Raw genomic sequence first — 16637 nt, forward strand, 5'->3', positions numbered from 1 at the left:
GACATATAGTTGCAACATGTACCATGTGTGGTAACTGGTAAGTTGATAGCCTTCTGTATATTTGAAGATATAACATTGATATACTTTATTATAAATCAATTGTGTTTTTGACCTATAATTATGTCTTTTGTTGCAAAGGTTTGATCATGGCGCCTAGATGGAAGTGATGCTATAGTAAATAGACTTCACTTGTTTCATGCTACTTAATGTAATTATTTATCTGGTTTTGAGACTTCAGCTGTTCAGCAGCATGAAAACATTCTAACTTTTGGATTACTCTTTTGGTTATGTAATATGCTTGTACTAAACAATGGCAGCAAAGTAGCATAGATTCTAAGTTTTTTGTTCTCTCATGGGCCATGGCTGTAACTTGTAACCAGTGGCAGCAAAGCAGCATAGCTATTTTGGTTTTTTGGTTCTGTAATGTAGTGCTCTTTTGGTTGTAACTACTAACTACTCCCTACTCCCTAGTTTATATTTGTTTGTATGATTGTGGGATCTTGTATGGACCAAGTAGAGGTGTAAACCGTGTAATTAGCAGCACATTAAAAAATCCAGGCTTACACTGAAAAGAACATATTTATGACTTAACACATTCAAAAAGTTCAAAATTTTGGAAACAACCAACAAATTAGTCCAATTATTAAGCAGAATAAGCCCAGCCAATATGATAATGTTCAAACCGAAAACCGACCCAAAATTAACCGAACTGAAATTTAAAAAACCGAACTGAACTGAAATTATTTCAGTTCGGTTTCGGTTATCATATTTACAAAACCGAAAACCGAATAACCGAACCGAACCGACCGAATGCCCACCCCTATCCTCACATAAAGAGGCGACTTGATGATGATGATCCTGATAGTGTACCCGGGCGACAGGGGATGCGACTCAGGCCAGCGGCTGCACTGAAGCACACAGGCTGCGGGACTCATTGATTTATTTTTGTTTGTATTTTGTGTAAATACTACATTATGTAAATAATGGCAAGAATTGTATTTTAACAACAATTTTATTTTAACATAATTTGAACAACAATTTTAGTTTAACAGTTCAACACAAACACAAACATAGCAAACCTAACAAAACATAAATTCAGTACAACTAATGATAACACATGACAAGGGAAACATAAAGATACACTACTACGCTCAACAAGTACATGCCATTGTTTCGTCACCACCGCCGAGTATTCTCTGCTCCAACCACTTGAGTTGGTCTTCCAGCTTTTTTTTCTTCTTTCACCTCCTTGAGTTTCGCCTTCAACTCCGCAACTTCTTGTTTGGATTGTCGCTCTCTTTCTCACTGCTTCAAATACAAACTATGAAGATGATACAACTTGTCTTTATAGTATTCCTGCTCACATAGTTCATCAATCCATAAATCAAAATTGCAAGTAGGTTTGTCGGGTTGCCTATAAAACTTGTTCATACACGCCAAGTAGCGGCGTCCAACTTCTTCCCAACAATCGTGCATCATGCATTTTTTGACGCACTCGCACCTTGGGACATAAAGGGGTTGTTGAGACATTTGATAAAGCGTAAAAAGAAACCTTGATTTTATGAAAATATTTGCTATTGGTTATTGTTAAGCGCAAAAAATAACTAGAATGCGCCAGTTATTTATATGCAAGACTTCACACAAAACATAGTATTATACCACGCTTTACATATTAAATTTTTCCGAAACAAAACAGCTTTTGCACAGTCGATTCAACTTTTTTCAGACCGACAAGACAACATACAAAACATAGTATTATACCACGCTTTACATATTAATTTTTTCCAAAACGAAACAGCTTTTGCACAGTCGATTCAGCTTTTTTCAGACCGACAAGACAACACACAAAACGTAGTATTATACCATGCTTTACATATTAAATTTTTTCGAAACAAAACAGCTTTTGCACAGTCAGTTCAGCTTTTTTCAGACCGACAAGACAACACACAAAATATAGTGTTATACCACGCTTTACATATTAGATTTTAAGAAGGATAATAAAGGATATCTTGATTTTATAGTTTTTTTTTTTAATTTTAAGATTGGTTTCTTTACTAACACCAATAAGTTGAATATTTGAACTACCATATCAGCCTCCCAATTCAAAAGATCATGTTAAAAAATAAGATGTAACAAGATTATGGAACATAATTTTATTTGATAGATATTGCAACATACACAAGTACAAACACGTATTACAAAAAATAATACGAAAACAAAAGACTAGGTATATCCTTGATAGATGGGTACATTCGACGAACTTGCATCAGGAGCTGGATTACCACCGCCACACACACCACCTGAAGGACATTTACGGCGGTCGTGTCCTGCTTGCGAGCATATGCCACATTTACTCGCATAAATGGTGTCACCAACATCCATTTGGTTCTGTTATACGCGTTCTCTTTTGCACTTGAAGCTTGCAGAAATAGTCCTTATTACACACCATTTTAAAAGGTTCCGACGGCCAATAATGCTCCACACCCAATAGCTGCAACAACCCACTATACATGTCTACGTATGCAGCGACACTGTATTGCTTATCAATATAGTTGGTTGCCCCTAAACCAACTTGTTGAAAGCACTTCAAGGCATATGCGCACGACATGTAGTAGATGGTCCATTTCCTACATGAACACAACTTGCTGGCTTCATTCATCGTCTGTAGATTATTCCCCCAGTGTCCGCGGATAGCGGTCTTAACTTCAAAAATACCCCGGTCGTGATCATACTGTAAAAATGAATGCCAATGTGCTCGCCTCCTGTACTTCTCAAATTTTCTTATCAATATTGAACACCCCTGTCCATCAATACCGATGCAACTCTATGCCTTTCAACAAACCTCTCCGCAATCTAGTTGAATGTCATCCGGACCATGGCAGTGACATGCAATCCACGGGCAGACTTCAACAAGCCGTTGAATGACTCCGACACATTTGTAGCCAGGGATCCCCATCGTCTGCCGCCATCAATATGTAATGTCCACATGTAAAGCTCATGTCCCATCAACCAAGTATAGGCTCGTGGATCTAATTGCCGGATCGCTTTCATGCGCCTCGTGAATTTGCACTGCTGGTGCTCAGTTACAACCATCCACATTAAATCATGCAAGGCTTTGTCGTGATATTTCTTCTGGAAATTGGCCTTCAGGTGCCTCACACAGTAATGGTGGTATGCATAGGGTTCCTGCCATTCAGGTAAATGCCGTACAGTACTTAAAATGCCACCGTGTCGATCAGATATTAGACAAATACTTGAATGCTATTTGACAACGTGCTGCTTCAAGTGGTTCAAAAAAAGCATCCACGTCTCTTCGCTTTCATTGGCAGAAATGGAAAAAAGCTAGTGGAAATATTTGTCCGTTGGCATCTACTACAACTACAATCAAAAGGTTAATATATTACTTTTCATAGACATGAGTACCGTCTATGAAAATTACAGGACGGCAATGCACAAAACCATCAATTGCTGGTAATGACCAGAACACATAGTTGAAAATATATTCCGGTCTGTCCGGACTCCGCTCACTCCTCCATTCAACAATAGTCTCGGGGTTAAAGTGTTGCAGTACAGTCATGTACCTGGACAGAGATGAAAAAGACTTATCCCAGACACTATAAATAAGTTCAAAGGCACGTTTGCGCCCGAGATATGCCTTTCTTTTGGTTATAGTACAACCATACTCCTGGTGGACGGCTGTAATACACTCTTTAATCTTGAACCTAATTGACACTTCCAAATATGGAATCAAGACAAGAGAAATCAAGTCTACATCCAGGTTGAAGTGATTCTCATTGAATGTGTTCATTTCACATATGTGAGTGCTAATATATTTACCCACTTTCCACAACCATGATTTCTTCTTGCTAGCACGCAACATCCAGTGGCAACCCATAAAGTCTCTACGGCATAAAACCTTGTACACCTCCGTAGTTGACTCCCTTACCGTCATCTCACGACACTCTCTTACGCTGTAGATTTTTACAGCCCTGATAAGGCTAGCTTTATCGAGAAAATACATGCCATTTGTCAGCACCGCTGGTCTAGACTCATCCCACATTGCTGACTAAATTTCGTCATCATCTCTTGTGAGGGCATCCACGTCCGACATACTTGGTAATTTATCAAGGTAGAGAATATTCCGCTCATGAAACGACACGTGGGACTCGTACACTCTTGGTCTAACGGGAGGTGGAAGAGCATGCTCCCTCGTCAGCTCAGGTTCGACATCCACTTCCTCCTCGTCATCATCCTCATCAGGGAAGGGTGTGTCATCTCCAAACTCATCGGCATTGTTGTCATAATCACTATCATCTTCCTGACTCTGTGCATCTGCCAAAATCATGAGTCAACACGTCGTCTATGGGCAACTATGTGAGGTTAGGAACATCAAGTTACTCGCTTTCACTGCACAAAAAGAACAAAATGATAAGCTACTCAACTAGATAAATAATTTACATATAGCTATATCACTTTACTTACAAGTCGTACTGTGTTGACGTTCCATGATGGACATTTTCTTGTTGGTGATGACTCCCAGATGGACCACCGTGGTCCAACACGCCAGAGCTACGCATATTCCAATTAGGAATGGGGTCATAACTTGTAAAATTCATATCCGGACGGTACCCCATATGACAAATATATGTGTTAATACAAATCCAATTCAAAAGACTTAAAATAAACATCGCTAAAGCGTAGAAAAATTGAAGTTTACCAGTTGTCTTGTGGAGTATATAAAGTCGAAAAATTATTTTGTGGTTGCTCATTCGCCGGTGGTGACAAGTTTAAATCAAGGCAAGCTCTTTTATCAGGAATCTGTCCGGCAAAAACTGCTCCAGAATAACCACCCGATGACTGGGGGTTATCCCTACTATGCATGCCCTCATTATTGGGAACGTCTTCAACCTTGACGTACATTTCCAACAATTTTATTACAATAAATTCCCTGTATTCATCCGGAATCCGCAAAAAATCTCTAAGAGTCTCATCATCTTCGATGTTAAACTCAGAATAATAAGCAAACTCCCGTGGAGTCACAAAATACGGAAATCTACCGGTTACTTTAAGGTTCACCGAACGTTTCCTCACACTCATTTTTTTACATAACAACGATACCAATTTATCGTATTCCATTGTAAGCGGCAATTTAACATGACACTGTGGAGGTGAACTATACCTCACACAGTTATTCTCCATTACAACCTCACCCTCCAATATAATGAAACCCTTATTTTTGGCTCTTCAAATATTATAAAAAAAATGCTTGATAACAAGAAGAGAAGTATGAATGAAAGTTTGAAGGAAAGTTTTGAATGGATTTTCATAAAATCCTAACGCCTTTAAATAAAGCAAGTCCTAACTTGGGGTGCAGATTTTTTTTTATGTAAAACGCAGTATAATACCACACTTTATGTATTTGAATTATTGTTATGTCAGTTATCCACGTAACACTTATTGGTGGGCCCAAAAATTTAATGTAAAATGCAGTATAATACGAATATTGTCAGTTATCCTAAGAATATGGAATATTGGTGGGCCCAAATTGAAGTAAAACACAGTATAATACTGTGTTTTAGTTATAAATGTAACTTTTTTAAAACTGTATAATGGTATTTTGAGTCCAAAATACCATTATTTAAGTTTCGGACTCGGGTTGAGGAGAGGAGCATAAAAAATTATTTCCCTAAAAATATTTTATACTATCTAACCAAACACTTTATTTTCCTAAAAAAGTTTCACTCATCAACCAAATAAGAAAAAAAAAAGTGACAAAATTACCCATTTTTTAAGAAAATATTTTCTGAGAAAATATTTTCCATGAGAAATATTTTCATTCGTACCAAAGACACTCTTAGAAATGAAAGAATTTGTTTGTGATTGTTTTGCCATTTACGGAATTAGACCATCTCCAACCCTCCCCCATTTTTCTATATGGGGGCAACTTTTGCTATAATGAAACTCCAACCCTCTTCCATTTTTGCCTCCAAAATGGGGGATGGATAGTGTTCTTCCAAATATGGGAGACACTATTCATCTTCCCTATTACTATTCATGCATATTTTATTATTATTTAACTCTTTTAATTTATCTCTTTATATATACCTAATTATGTTTACGTAATATCTTTATAATATTAATTTTACATCTTAACTTTGGCGTGTAATTTAGATAAATTAATTTTCATGCATTTATTATTTTTATGTAAAATTGTAAGTTAATTTTATTATAAGTTATAATTGTACAAAGAATATATAATCATCTCAAAAAATGAATGGCGCAAATATAAAATATTAGATGTTGCTAAAATTAAAAGGTGCGAATATAAAATATTATATGCTGCTAAAATTGAGAAGTGAAAATTGAAAATACATTAAAATTGAAAATACATGAAAATTGAAAATATATTAAATTAAAATAAAAATTAAAACTACGGTAAATAACACAATAACTTAGCAGGGAGGTATATCATTTTCAAATACACCAAAATCATTATAGCATTGAGTGAAAGTTGCTCATTTTGTACTTCGTAATACATTAATAGATAATTTATGGGAGCATACTAAGGGTGGAAGTTGAATATTTATGTAATATTTAATACGAATTTTACCATTATATGTAATACGTATTGAATTCTTGTATCTTAATGATTTCACTTTTATTTGAATTATCCTTTAATATATATAAAATATATAATATTTGCTTACAAATTTGTATGTGTAAGACACTAAGACGTATTGAAGGAAAAAAATTGGCCGAATTAGATTGATTAGGGATATGGTGTCCTTAGTTTCTGGAATAGATATTTCAATGCCACTCACATGTAAGTTAAACTAATTAGGTTAATTGAATTAATGAATCATTCAAATTTCTCTTCTTTCCTTTTTCCTTATTTTACGTAAATATAAAAATTCTTGTCTCAACCTAATTAGGCATAGTCAAACAAATCTCTGACAGCGTGTAAACTAATACTAGTATACAAATCATTCAGATTTGAGGGGTTTATAGTTTCCAATTGCATGTGAAATTAGTCAATTCTTTTCCTTTTTTAATCAAAATCGGAACATGACGGTCGTACGTAGCACACGTGGAAAGATCTCATCCATTGACGAAAATTTTCAGATTTGCCGCGCTGAGGTCATTTTATGCCCCAGGTTCGAAATTTGTCCTTTGTCCGAAACCCAAGGCTCGGAGAACCCCAACCTACACCAGTTTCCAAACCAAAATCCTATCTGTCTGTCAAGTCGACAAACAAAAGGCTCGGAATCTCCGAACCTAAAGTTCAAAATCCGAACCTCCACATCCCCCTTCCTCTCTCTCTTCTCTGCTTAGACATGTAGCTAAGTCTCAGCTTCCCTTATTCACTGCTGCATTAAACTCTTCCCCACCCACCCCCTCAAAATCACCCCACGCTTTGGCGAATCTGTCTACCTCCCATTCTTCCTCCACCGTCCGATCATTTGACCCCAGATCAATCGCTCGCCGGTAAATTGAAGTGTTTTTACCTATATATATATTTCTTATTTGTTTTTTTCGTTATTAGCTTCATTAGTTTTTTGTCTTTTTAATTCTCTGTAACTAGATTTGAACGTGTTTGTAGTGATTTTTAATTAGAGTATGAGTTTATCCTTTCTTCTTTTTTGCTACTCCTTTTCCTCTCTGTAAACTCAGGTGTGTTCATGCATGTGTGTGTAAAGAAGGATTCTTTTTGAGATGTGTAAGAAACGTGTCTCTTGATTTTTCTGTAGAGAAGTGTAAGAGTCGTGTGGATTTAAGCAAATTGAACCCTCCATTTGACTGTCCACTTGCTCCTCTCTCTCTCTCTCTCTCTCTCAAAACAATGATCTGTCCTTTTCTCTCTCTCTATCTCCATTTTGAGGTTGATTCATGAAATATTATAAACCATAAAAAATGATTTTTTGAAATTTTAAAACGTGATAATCTTACATGTATAATTATCAGTATTCTGTTTCCATTATTGTTATTGGAATATCAATTAATTGAAAATTCTAAAATGGGTCAGCGACTTAAATGCATACCCTACATGTTCACATGCAAAGGGTGATAGGTTGTTAGCTTTAATTGCTAAGTTCATAGAAAGAAGCAACTCAATTTATCTTTTTTCCTTTTTTTTTTGGGTGGTTTTATACACTTCACAGGCGAAGCATCGGATGTCGTAGTTGAAAGCAAAGTTCACTCTGGATTTGTAGTTGATTCTCAGTAGTGTTACGGTGATGTCCGTGGAAGAAAGGCCGTCATCTTCATCTTCAACGTCGTCAACGACGTCGTCGTGTATGGTGGTGGATCCGTTGTTGAAGGATCTGAGTGAGAAGAAACAGAATTTCCGGCGAAATGTGGTGTCGCTTGCGGCGGAGCTCAAGGAGGTTCGCAACCGTCTCGCTTCTCAAGAACAGTCTTTTGTTCGTGAAACCCTAACAAGACAGGTCAAATTGATTTAGTATGATTTATTGTTGTGTGAAATGATTTTTTTACTTTTTTTTTTTTGTCTTTTTTCCTTTATATGTGAAGTGGAGTTTTAAGTGTGGGTCAGGCGATTCTTGGACTTTGTCTGATTATTGTGTGTTTTTTGTTTTATCAGGTAGCAGAGAGTAAAGCTAAAAAAATGGAAGAAGAGATAAGTAAATTGCAAAAGAATTTGGAGCAGAAAGACGGGCAGCTTCAAATTTCTTCTTTAAACACCGAGAAGGTAATAATCATGAGTGTCACTCGACTTGAAAAATTATGCATCTTTTAGTGCAACTATTTCTTGCATATTTGGTTTGATGGTTTTGAATTTTAGATAAATTTAGTGGTTTTGGATCTGGGTGGAGTTGGGCTCCAAGATCTTGCGTGGGAGGCACCTGGGTTAATTTGGAAATACTGAAAAAACAGATACTTGAAAGGAATATGATGATGGATATCTTTTGAAGCTACTTTTTGGTTGTTTTTGTTTGTCCTTTTGGGAAATTGAGGAATAGTATTGAGTAATTAATCTAATATTATTGTCTCTAGTAGTTCTTTATGAACCGAGTGGTCCAAGTACTTTGTCTGGTCTTGGATGGTTCAAAAAATTTGTTTCTTTTAGCTGAGTTAGTGAGATAAAGAGGAATCTTGGACGACTTACCATTTAACAAATCAAACCACTTTTTGGCTACACATGTTAGTGGCTTTTAGATGGCCAGCACTGGGTTGTAAACATCACTTTCTTCCCCTTTGTTCGGCATTGAAAATTAAATGGACATCTTTTGGTTCGTTGAGTCCACTTGGGCTCCCAATCTCTGGTCATCATTACTGCATATAATTTTGAGGATTAACATGATGCCATATGATTGAGAATTTTTTTAAATCATTAAGCTAACAAAGGAAGCTCTAACCCATGCTCGCCTTTTGTGTTACCAGCTTCTTGGAAATGATATTTATTATGAGAGTCGAGTTCTCTTGGTATTATGTATCTTGATTCCTTTAGATGTTGAGGCATATATCATTGCTTGAACTCTGAATAAGCTGGTAATTGAGAAACTTGAATCCTCAGATGTTAGAAAAGCGATTAGTTGAATTTAACATAGTTATTGTACTGGCTGAATCAAATAAAGAGTGCTCAAATGAGAATCTTAAATAGCACTTTTAGTATATTGAGTTCATTTCTTTTTCTCCCCCACAGCTTTTTTACCTGATGTATTTAGGGGTAACTTATGTGCACAACTTTATGTAGCATTCTCAATTATGTGTGATATAAAGTTAAAATGTATGTATGACTACGTCAACCTGATAGATATTTGTGGTTGGTTCAAACTTTTCACACCATATTGGTGTGTTACTGATGAAATGATTTGAATTGAAAAAAAAGATGATGTGTGATAAAGGTAAACATATGATGATACATCCCCATTAAGTGTATTAAACTAAAATTAAAGGAAATTAGCATGACTAACACATAATAATATTTCTTTAAACTCCTAAAAGTTTTGACTTTTCAAGTGTCATACTTCAAATGTAAAGAGTTATATATAGTATCCTTAATTGATGAAATTCCTATTAAACCCTTCACTTACTATTTTGGTACATTTAAGATTGAATGAAAAATCAAATTCTGTGGATTGCATAAGTAGAATCTTCTGTAATGAATATGTTCTCATCCGGTTAATTTAAGATACTAGCTAATTTGTTCACTTGCTTTTGACTTTTCCATTATTGTTACAATAAGAGTGGGTTATTTCTGAAATGTAGAGAGATGCAGTTCTTTTGTCCTCAATGCAAAGAAAGTAATTACTGCACAGATGGAATAATATGCATAAATTATCAATTGAAGCAGTTGAATGGAATCATTAAATGGTCTGTTTGCTTTTTGGCCTGATTGGGTTTGGCTTCTTACTCTTCTTTCATAATTTCTATTATCTTTTATTTGGGGTGGTTGAAGTTGTAGTTATTGGAGGCTAGCTTGTTTTTTTTTCTTCATTTCAATTTTCTAGAGCATAAATTCTCTTGTTTCTGCTTAGCTTGAGTTCAAGCTGATACTGTTTACCCAGTTCTCACGATCTAGCTTCCTCCAATATTTGCTACCCAATTCTATTTTTAGTTTATATTTTGTTACAGTTTGAGGAAGATCCTGTCAGGAAAGACACTGGTAGATAGAACCTTTTAAACCTCAAAACTCAAATATGCACTGATTATCATGAGCCAGTTATTTTGGCATTTAAACATGACTACGTTGTGCTCATTCAGTTAGGTTTATGTATTATTGACACTTGTAACAGTAATAAAACCACTTAAGAATAACATAATGCAGTAGTCTTTTTCCTTGGACATATTTGTAAGCAGTTTCCCACTATGTGGGGTGGGATTATACTGGGTATGTTTTTGTTGTTGTTGTATTTGTAAGCAGTTAATAATATAAGTTCTGAATGCGATCCAGTATCTCAAGCAGTTGGATGATCTTAGATCACAGCTTTCTGCTACTCAAGCAACTGCAGATGCAAGTGCTGCATCAGCTCAATCTGCACAGCTTCAGTGTTTGGCACTTTTGAAAGAGTTGGATGAGAAAAACAGTTCATTGAAGGAACATGAAGTTCGTGTAAATAAACTTGGTGAGCAATTAGATCTTTTGCAGAAGGATCTCCAAGCAAGGGAATCATCCCAAATGCAATTGAAAGATGAAGTCCTGAGAATTGAGCATGATATCATGCAAGCATTAGCGAAATCTGGAGCAAACAAAGATTGTGAATTGAGGAAGATTTTAGATGAGGTCTCACCAAAGAATATTGAGAAGATGAACAAGCTGTTGACGAGTAAAGATGAAGAAATTGCCAAACTCAGGGATGAAATCAGGATCATGTCTGCCCATTGGAAGCTAAAAACCAAGGAGTTAGAGTCTCAGGTTTGATACATGTTTTCCAGGTTCTCTAAATTCCACGACACTGAGTTATTCTTTCTCATGAATCTCTACCTCTTTTCTGGACAGTTAGAAAAGCATCGTAGAGCTGATCAAGAGTTGAAAAAGAGGATTATGAAGTTGGAATTCTGTCTCCAAGAGGCGCGGACTCAAACTCGCAAACTCCAAAGGGTAATTCTACTCTTTACTGCTACATTGATGAAATTATATCTGATATCGGAAACCTATTTGTTTAGTTCTAGAATTCTGAATTTAATTTGTTAAGTTTCCCACCAATTTATAAGATCTTAGCACATTGAAAACTACTGAAAGCGTCATACATGTGATATAAATACAGATGGGAGAACGCCGTGACAAAGCTATTAAGGAACTCAGAGACCAATTAGCAACTAAGCAAGTCGGAACTTCCAGCAATGATAAACAGAACTTCTGGGAATCCTCAGGGTTCAAGATTGTTGTGTCAATGTCTATGTTGGTATTAGTCCTCTTTTCGAAGCGGTGATAATAATATATGTATTTAACGTTGTATAAAGGAGATATGTAGCTAGCTTGTAGTCAACATGGGGAGAGATTAGGGAGTGCTGTAGATTTGTACCTCACGCTCTCACAGCTGAACCCATCATTTTGATCCTCAATTATTAGATCAACGCAGTACTTTAGATTATACTATAATCATATTCTCAGAGTGCATAATTGCATGCCAAATATCACGACACTAATTATTTTAGCTAGCCCCAATCAGCAGAGACCCGTCACATTATTTTCTTGTCTCCTATTAATGTCTGTACTTGGTATTTTTCTGGTGAGAAGTCCTAGTCTCTTATGTTTATTTCGAGAATTAGTCAAAAAATTGAATCAGCCTCCAATGAATTGTAATGTTGGAAGATGCTTTCTTGGTGACTTTAATTTATTAAATTATACTACAAGTACCTAATAGTAGAAGACAAAACATATTCTACTCTTTAATGAGTTTAGTTTTTATATAATCACTTGAAAGATGATTATCGGTAAATTATCCATAACAAGTGGAATTAGTTAATTCAAAGTTAAAATTTATAAGCTGATGTAGAAAACTTTGTACACTATCAATATAATAAATTGAGATTTAAAAATCCTCTTTAATCTTGGAGGTTTACACGGCGATAATGTAGCACGTAATTTGCGTTAGTGCATGCGGTTATTGATTAATCAACTTAAAGTGGCCATCAATACACCGCACCGAAAGAGAAAATCGGCTATTAGTTTATTCTCCCTCTTAACTATTAGGGCATCGCCAGCTTGCTGTTCTTTTAGAAATCCTGCATACTGCTTTACACTTTTGTCCCTGTTAGGCTGTCCCCATGAATGAAGGTATAAGAATGAATGAAAGCAGCGAATAATGCCTAAGCTTTCAGGGCATAGTTTCCATATACCAAATAATGGCGAGGTGCACGCAAACTGCAAAGACATCACTGTTATTTAAACAAAAGAGCAAACATATAATTAACTTTTGTTCCCTAATATATCGTATTGTATTGTTATCCCAAAATAATATTTATTTTGATTGTTTTTTTAAAAATTAATTGTATCGTATTGTCCCGGAACAATCAAAAGTCCCATTTTATGAAACAACCGATTTGATATGGTGGAATCGTTTTCTATTTTCTTTTCCAATTATGCTCTTACTTATTACTCATAATTTTATTTTATCATTATTTTTTTGCCCCATTCTTTTTATCCAAATCTCTATCCGATTCTTTGTCTCTTTCCATCATTTTAATTTTTTTTATTGCTAATATTAGTTAACCTTTTTTTTTCCAGGTTTTTGCTCTTGTTTCCAAGCTACTAATTAATGATAAATTAGTAGAACGAGGTATTCTTAAATTATTTTTATGTATAATTTTTGATAAATTTTATTTAAGACTATTGGCGGTATTTAGTGAACTTATCAGCTACAGTACAGTACGATATAGTCAAACAATGCAATCTATTCAAACGTTGTATACATAAAAACAATACAATACCATATAAGTACAATACAATACATTATAAATCAATGGGTAACAATGATCCAAACATAGTGTTAGTTTTACTAGGCTACATTTTCCATTTTATTTAATTCTAAACATATATAGACCTGTCTCTGCAACGTATTTACCTCGCAAATTCTCTCTATTCATATATAAAAAGTAGTAAACTAATACAATGATTGATCATATGAGATCCAGGACTAGTAACCTACTTCCTAAACAATAATACAATATAACAGTGGAACATCTGACCTATTAAACTTATATATTGATGGATGTAGATAATGGCCTCTAAAACCAATATATGAATTTTACATCTAAGTAGGTGGTATGCAGGATAATTAACTATACTAAAGCAGTGTATAGGTATGTAATGTCTAAACCTTGATAGTACTCCTAACTGCTTCCATTTACTCCTCAAGAACTGTACATAGCTAGAAACTGAAAATCCAGCTTCTTACTTGGTAACTGAACTTCTTAATTTCCTCAAATCTCCAAGATAAGCTTGCTAGTCACAATGGAGGTGACAAGAAAGATGCAGCCAACTAAGGGTTGCATGCCATTTGACATGGACAATGAGGTGGTTGCAGTGGGAGGGATACTGTCACTAATGCCCGGCATCGTTCCAAATCCAGAGTCGCCTCCATTCGGTACTGTTGGTGCTACAGAGCTGCAAAATTACACCGGACAAAGTTAATGAAAAGCATATAGATTACTCCCTCTATTCCATGTTATATGACACTTTCCATTTTAGTTTGTTCCCGCAAGAATGATACTTTTTTTTATTTGAAAATCGTTTAATTTTAAACTTCTCATTTTACATGCTCTTATACCCATATAAATGTCATGGGATGTTTAAGCACACAAGTTCTACAAGTACTTTTGTATGTGCCAAGTCTTTTAACCTTTCTTAAACTCCATTCCTAGTCAAAACCACGATATAAACTACAACGAAGAGAGTATTCTGTAGACTTATGGAGCAAATGAAAGTTCCCCTTACCCTGGTACTGCACCACCTGTTGACGAGGCTGTTGTCGGCGCTGGAGTTCCAGGCGTTGGTGTCGCAGACGATGATGTAGAAGACCCCGATGTAGGAAAAACACAAGAACCAGTGCCTATATTTCAGTATGTTAATGATCAGAAAAAATAAGAAGATGCTGATTTATAACAGTAAGGCAGGATATATAATAAAGAATCCTTGTTTGCTTACTTGGGTTTGAGTTGGTTATCATGGCAGCACCCCCAAAATCACAGCTTGTTTGCCCTGGATTCTTTTGAAAATAGCTATTGAAAGCATATGATGCATGGTTTTGCAGACTATTGGGATTATAACAACTTCCACCCTGCTGAATGGCTGAGCAATCTGCTCCCTTTCCACAAGCATAATCAAGCGCTGACTGAAGTGAAGTTTCCATCGCTCCATTCTTCGCGACACACCAGCTCTGCCCTGAGGTAGCAGGAGAGCTTGTGGTTGCAGGTGGCGTTACCGGGGTGGTGACTGGAACACCACCTACTGGGGTTGGATTCGCCGTTACAGGATTACTTACAGGTGCATTTGTGCTAGGAGTGGTAACTGGATTAGTTATTGGTACCGATGGATTGGGGTTCGTGTCAGTCGGCGGGGTAGTAGAAGGAACTGCTGGAGGTGTAGACCCAAGATTTGGAATTCCAGCATTAGGATTTGTGGATGGGACAGTAACAACTGTTGGAGCTGAATTATCAGGAGGCATATTAACTGGAGTGGTGACAGGATTTACTACAGGAGTTGTAGGAAATCCAGTTGTTGTTGGATCGATCGAGTCATGTTTAAATGCTCTAATGGGTAACAATTCGAGCAGTCCTTTCGCGAAAATATGGAATTTTTGTTCCTTTTCCCTTTCAAGTCCTTTGTGCTCGAAATTTTTAGCTGGCGATAATCCTGCAAAGAACATTTACAAGATCTTTAACTTGCTGCAACTTGTTTGCCATAATTTAACATGAGTTCAACTAATGTTTTGTAGCTCTTATAACATGAGATCTCAACCAATGCAGCCATATTCTAACTGGCCATGGTAAATCTAACATGCTTTATTTTACTATAAACATCTTTTTCTGGTGAAAATTGGTGATAAATCAAAGAGAATGACACTGACTTTCTCTAATAAGATAACTGTCTTGTCACTTTCAATGTTGGTCAAATTCTTGTCTAGGCTTTGTTCCAAGTACCTGATTTCACTACCCTCCCCCCCCCCCCCACAATAAATTAGAAAAGAAGATGAAAAAAACAAAAATATTGCAAATAGGTCCAAAATAAGTATGTAAGACAGCTTGAACCATCAACCCCTCAGAGCAAACTTGTCTAACTACAGAAATCAAATATATCAGCAAGTGGTGAAACTTACATCAATTGTTATAACATCAACCCACAATAGTCTTGATCACAGAAAAAGGAAAAGGAAAACTGACCAATAGTCTTAACATAAAGCAAGGAATACAAAAAATGGTGAATATTCATTGCAGAATCTTAAACATAGACAGAAAACACAGTAGTCATAGAATAGAAGAATCATCAGCAAAAACAAGAAACTTGGAATATTCAAATCAAGAAAGTACACTAACCAGAAATGCAGGCAAGAAGAATAGACAAGAAGAATAAGAAGATGAATTTGGAAGCTCCTTTAGTCATTATAATGGTGGACATTTTCTTGAATGTATGTGACTTGAGCAAGAGATCCCAATGGAACTATAATAGGAATTATATAATGTTGGTCTTTAGAAAAACATGACAAAAGTTGTACTATATATTTAGCAAAGGGGAGAAAGGGAAAAAAAGGTATGAGTAGATGATAAACAATGGTGGGGTAGAGAAGCAGAGAAAGTAAAAGAGAAACGAATATGTAACTTTCTAGATGTATAATATATATAGGAAAAAAAGGTGATTACTTTGTGATGAAGAAAATATTGAAAATTGTTTTTGCTTCTCTGTTGTGGAAAAGCATAAATTATTTTTGTTATTTCATTGATTCTTTTAGCAGAAATTTCTGAAAGATTGAGTTCAACAACAACAACAACCTAGTATAATCTCATACGTGGGGTCTGGGGAGGGTAATATGTACGCAGACCTTACCCCTACCCCGAAGGATAGAGAGGCTGTTTCCAGGAGACCCTCGGCTCAAAAAACAACAGAAGCCGATATATTAGTACCATAAAAATGCATAATAAAATAACAGCGATACAATAGATATGAAATACAGAATACG

At 35.8% G+C, this 16637-nt stretch overlaps 2 protein-coding genes across 3 annotated transcripts; one reads left to right on the top strand and one right to left on the bottom strand.

Annotated features, from left to right (window-relative positions):
• The first annotated feature begins 7354 nt into the window (after nucleotides 1–7354).
• On the top strand, nucleotides 7355–12061 carry LOC104230765 (nuclear envelope-associated protein 2-like). Of its 2 annotated transcripts, XM_009783640.2 has the most exons (6): nucleotides 7355–7485; nucleotides 8160–8444; nucleotides 8600–8707; nucleotides 10913–11374; nucleotides 11459–11560; nucleotides 11727–12061. In XM_009783640.2, the coding sequence occupies exons 2-6, from the start codon at nucleotides 8235–8237 to the stop codon at nucleotides 11889–11891; spliced, it is 1047 nt and encodes a 348-aa protein (XP_009781942.1). In that variant the 5' UTR covers nucleotides 7355–7485; nucleotides 8160–8234; the 3' UTR covers nucleotides 11892–12061. The 2 variants fall into 2 exon arrangements, with proteins under 2 accessions (XP_009781942.1, XP_070023950.1); XM_070167849.1 differs by lacking the exon at nucleotides 7355–7485 and having other exon boundaries at nucleotides 7963–8444; nucleotides 10925–11374.
• A 1277-nt stretch (nucleotides 12062–13338) lies between these two features.
• Nucleotides 13339–16163, bottom strand: LOC104230766 (glucan endo-1,3-beta-glucosidase 4). The gene is made up of 4 exons (XM_009783642.2): nucleotides 15997–16163; nucleotides 14609–15316; nucleotides 14399–14513; nucleotides 13339–14068 (listed from the first exon to the last, which is right to left on the bottom strand). Exons 1-4 carry the CDS (start codon nucleotides 16076–16078, stop codon nucleotides 13885–13887), a joined length of 1089 nt encoding a protein of 362 aa, XP_009781944.1. The 5' UTR covers nucleotides 16079–16163; the 3' UTR covers nucleotides 13339–13884.
• Between the last annotated feature and the right edge of the window lie 474 nt (nucleotides 16164–16637).

The sequence above is a fragment of the Nicotiana sylvestris genome, chromosome 1 (assembly GCF_000393655.2).
Source record: "Nicotiana sylvestris chromosome 1, ASM39365v2, whole genome shotgun sequence".
Classification (NCBI taxonomy): Eukaryota; Viridiplantae; Streptophyta; class Magnoliopsida; order Solanales; family Solanaceae; genus Nicotiana; species Nicotiana sylvestris.

Bases quoted from the DNA above. Each gene is read 5' to 3' on its own strand.
- LOC104230765 (XM_009783640.2), top strand. From the start codon at position 8,235: ATGTCCGTGGAAGAAAGGCCGTCATCTTCATCTTCAACGTCGTCAACG. The intron at 8,445-8,599 runs GTCAAATTGATT...TTGTTTTATCAG, and splicing joins GTGAAACCCTAACAAGACAG to GTAGCAGAGAGTAAAGCTAA. The intron at 11,375-11,458 runs GTTTGATACATG...TTTTCTGGACAG, and splicing joins CCAAGGAGTTAGAGTCTCAG to TTAGAAAAGCATCGTAGAGC.
- LOC104230766 (XM_009783642.2), bottom strand. From the start codon at position 16,078: ATGTCCACCATTATAATGACTAAAGGAGCTTCCAAATTCATCTTCTTA. The intron at 15,317-15,996 runs GTTAGTGTACTT...TGTTCTTTGCAG, and splicing joins TCTTCTTGCCTGCATTTCTG to GATTATCGCCAGCTAAAAAT. The intron at 14,069-14,398 runs GTAAGGGGAACT...GTAATTTTGCAG, and splicing joins ACAGGTGGTGCAGTACCAGG to CTCTGTAGCACCAACAGTAC.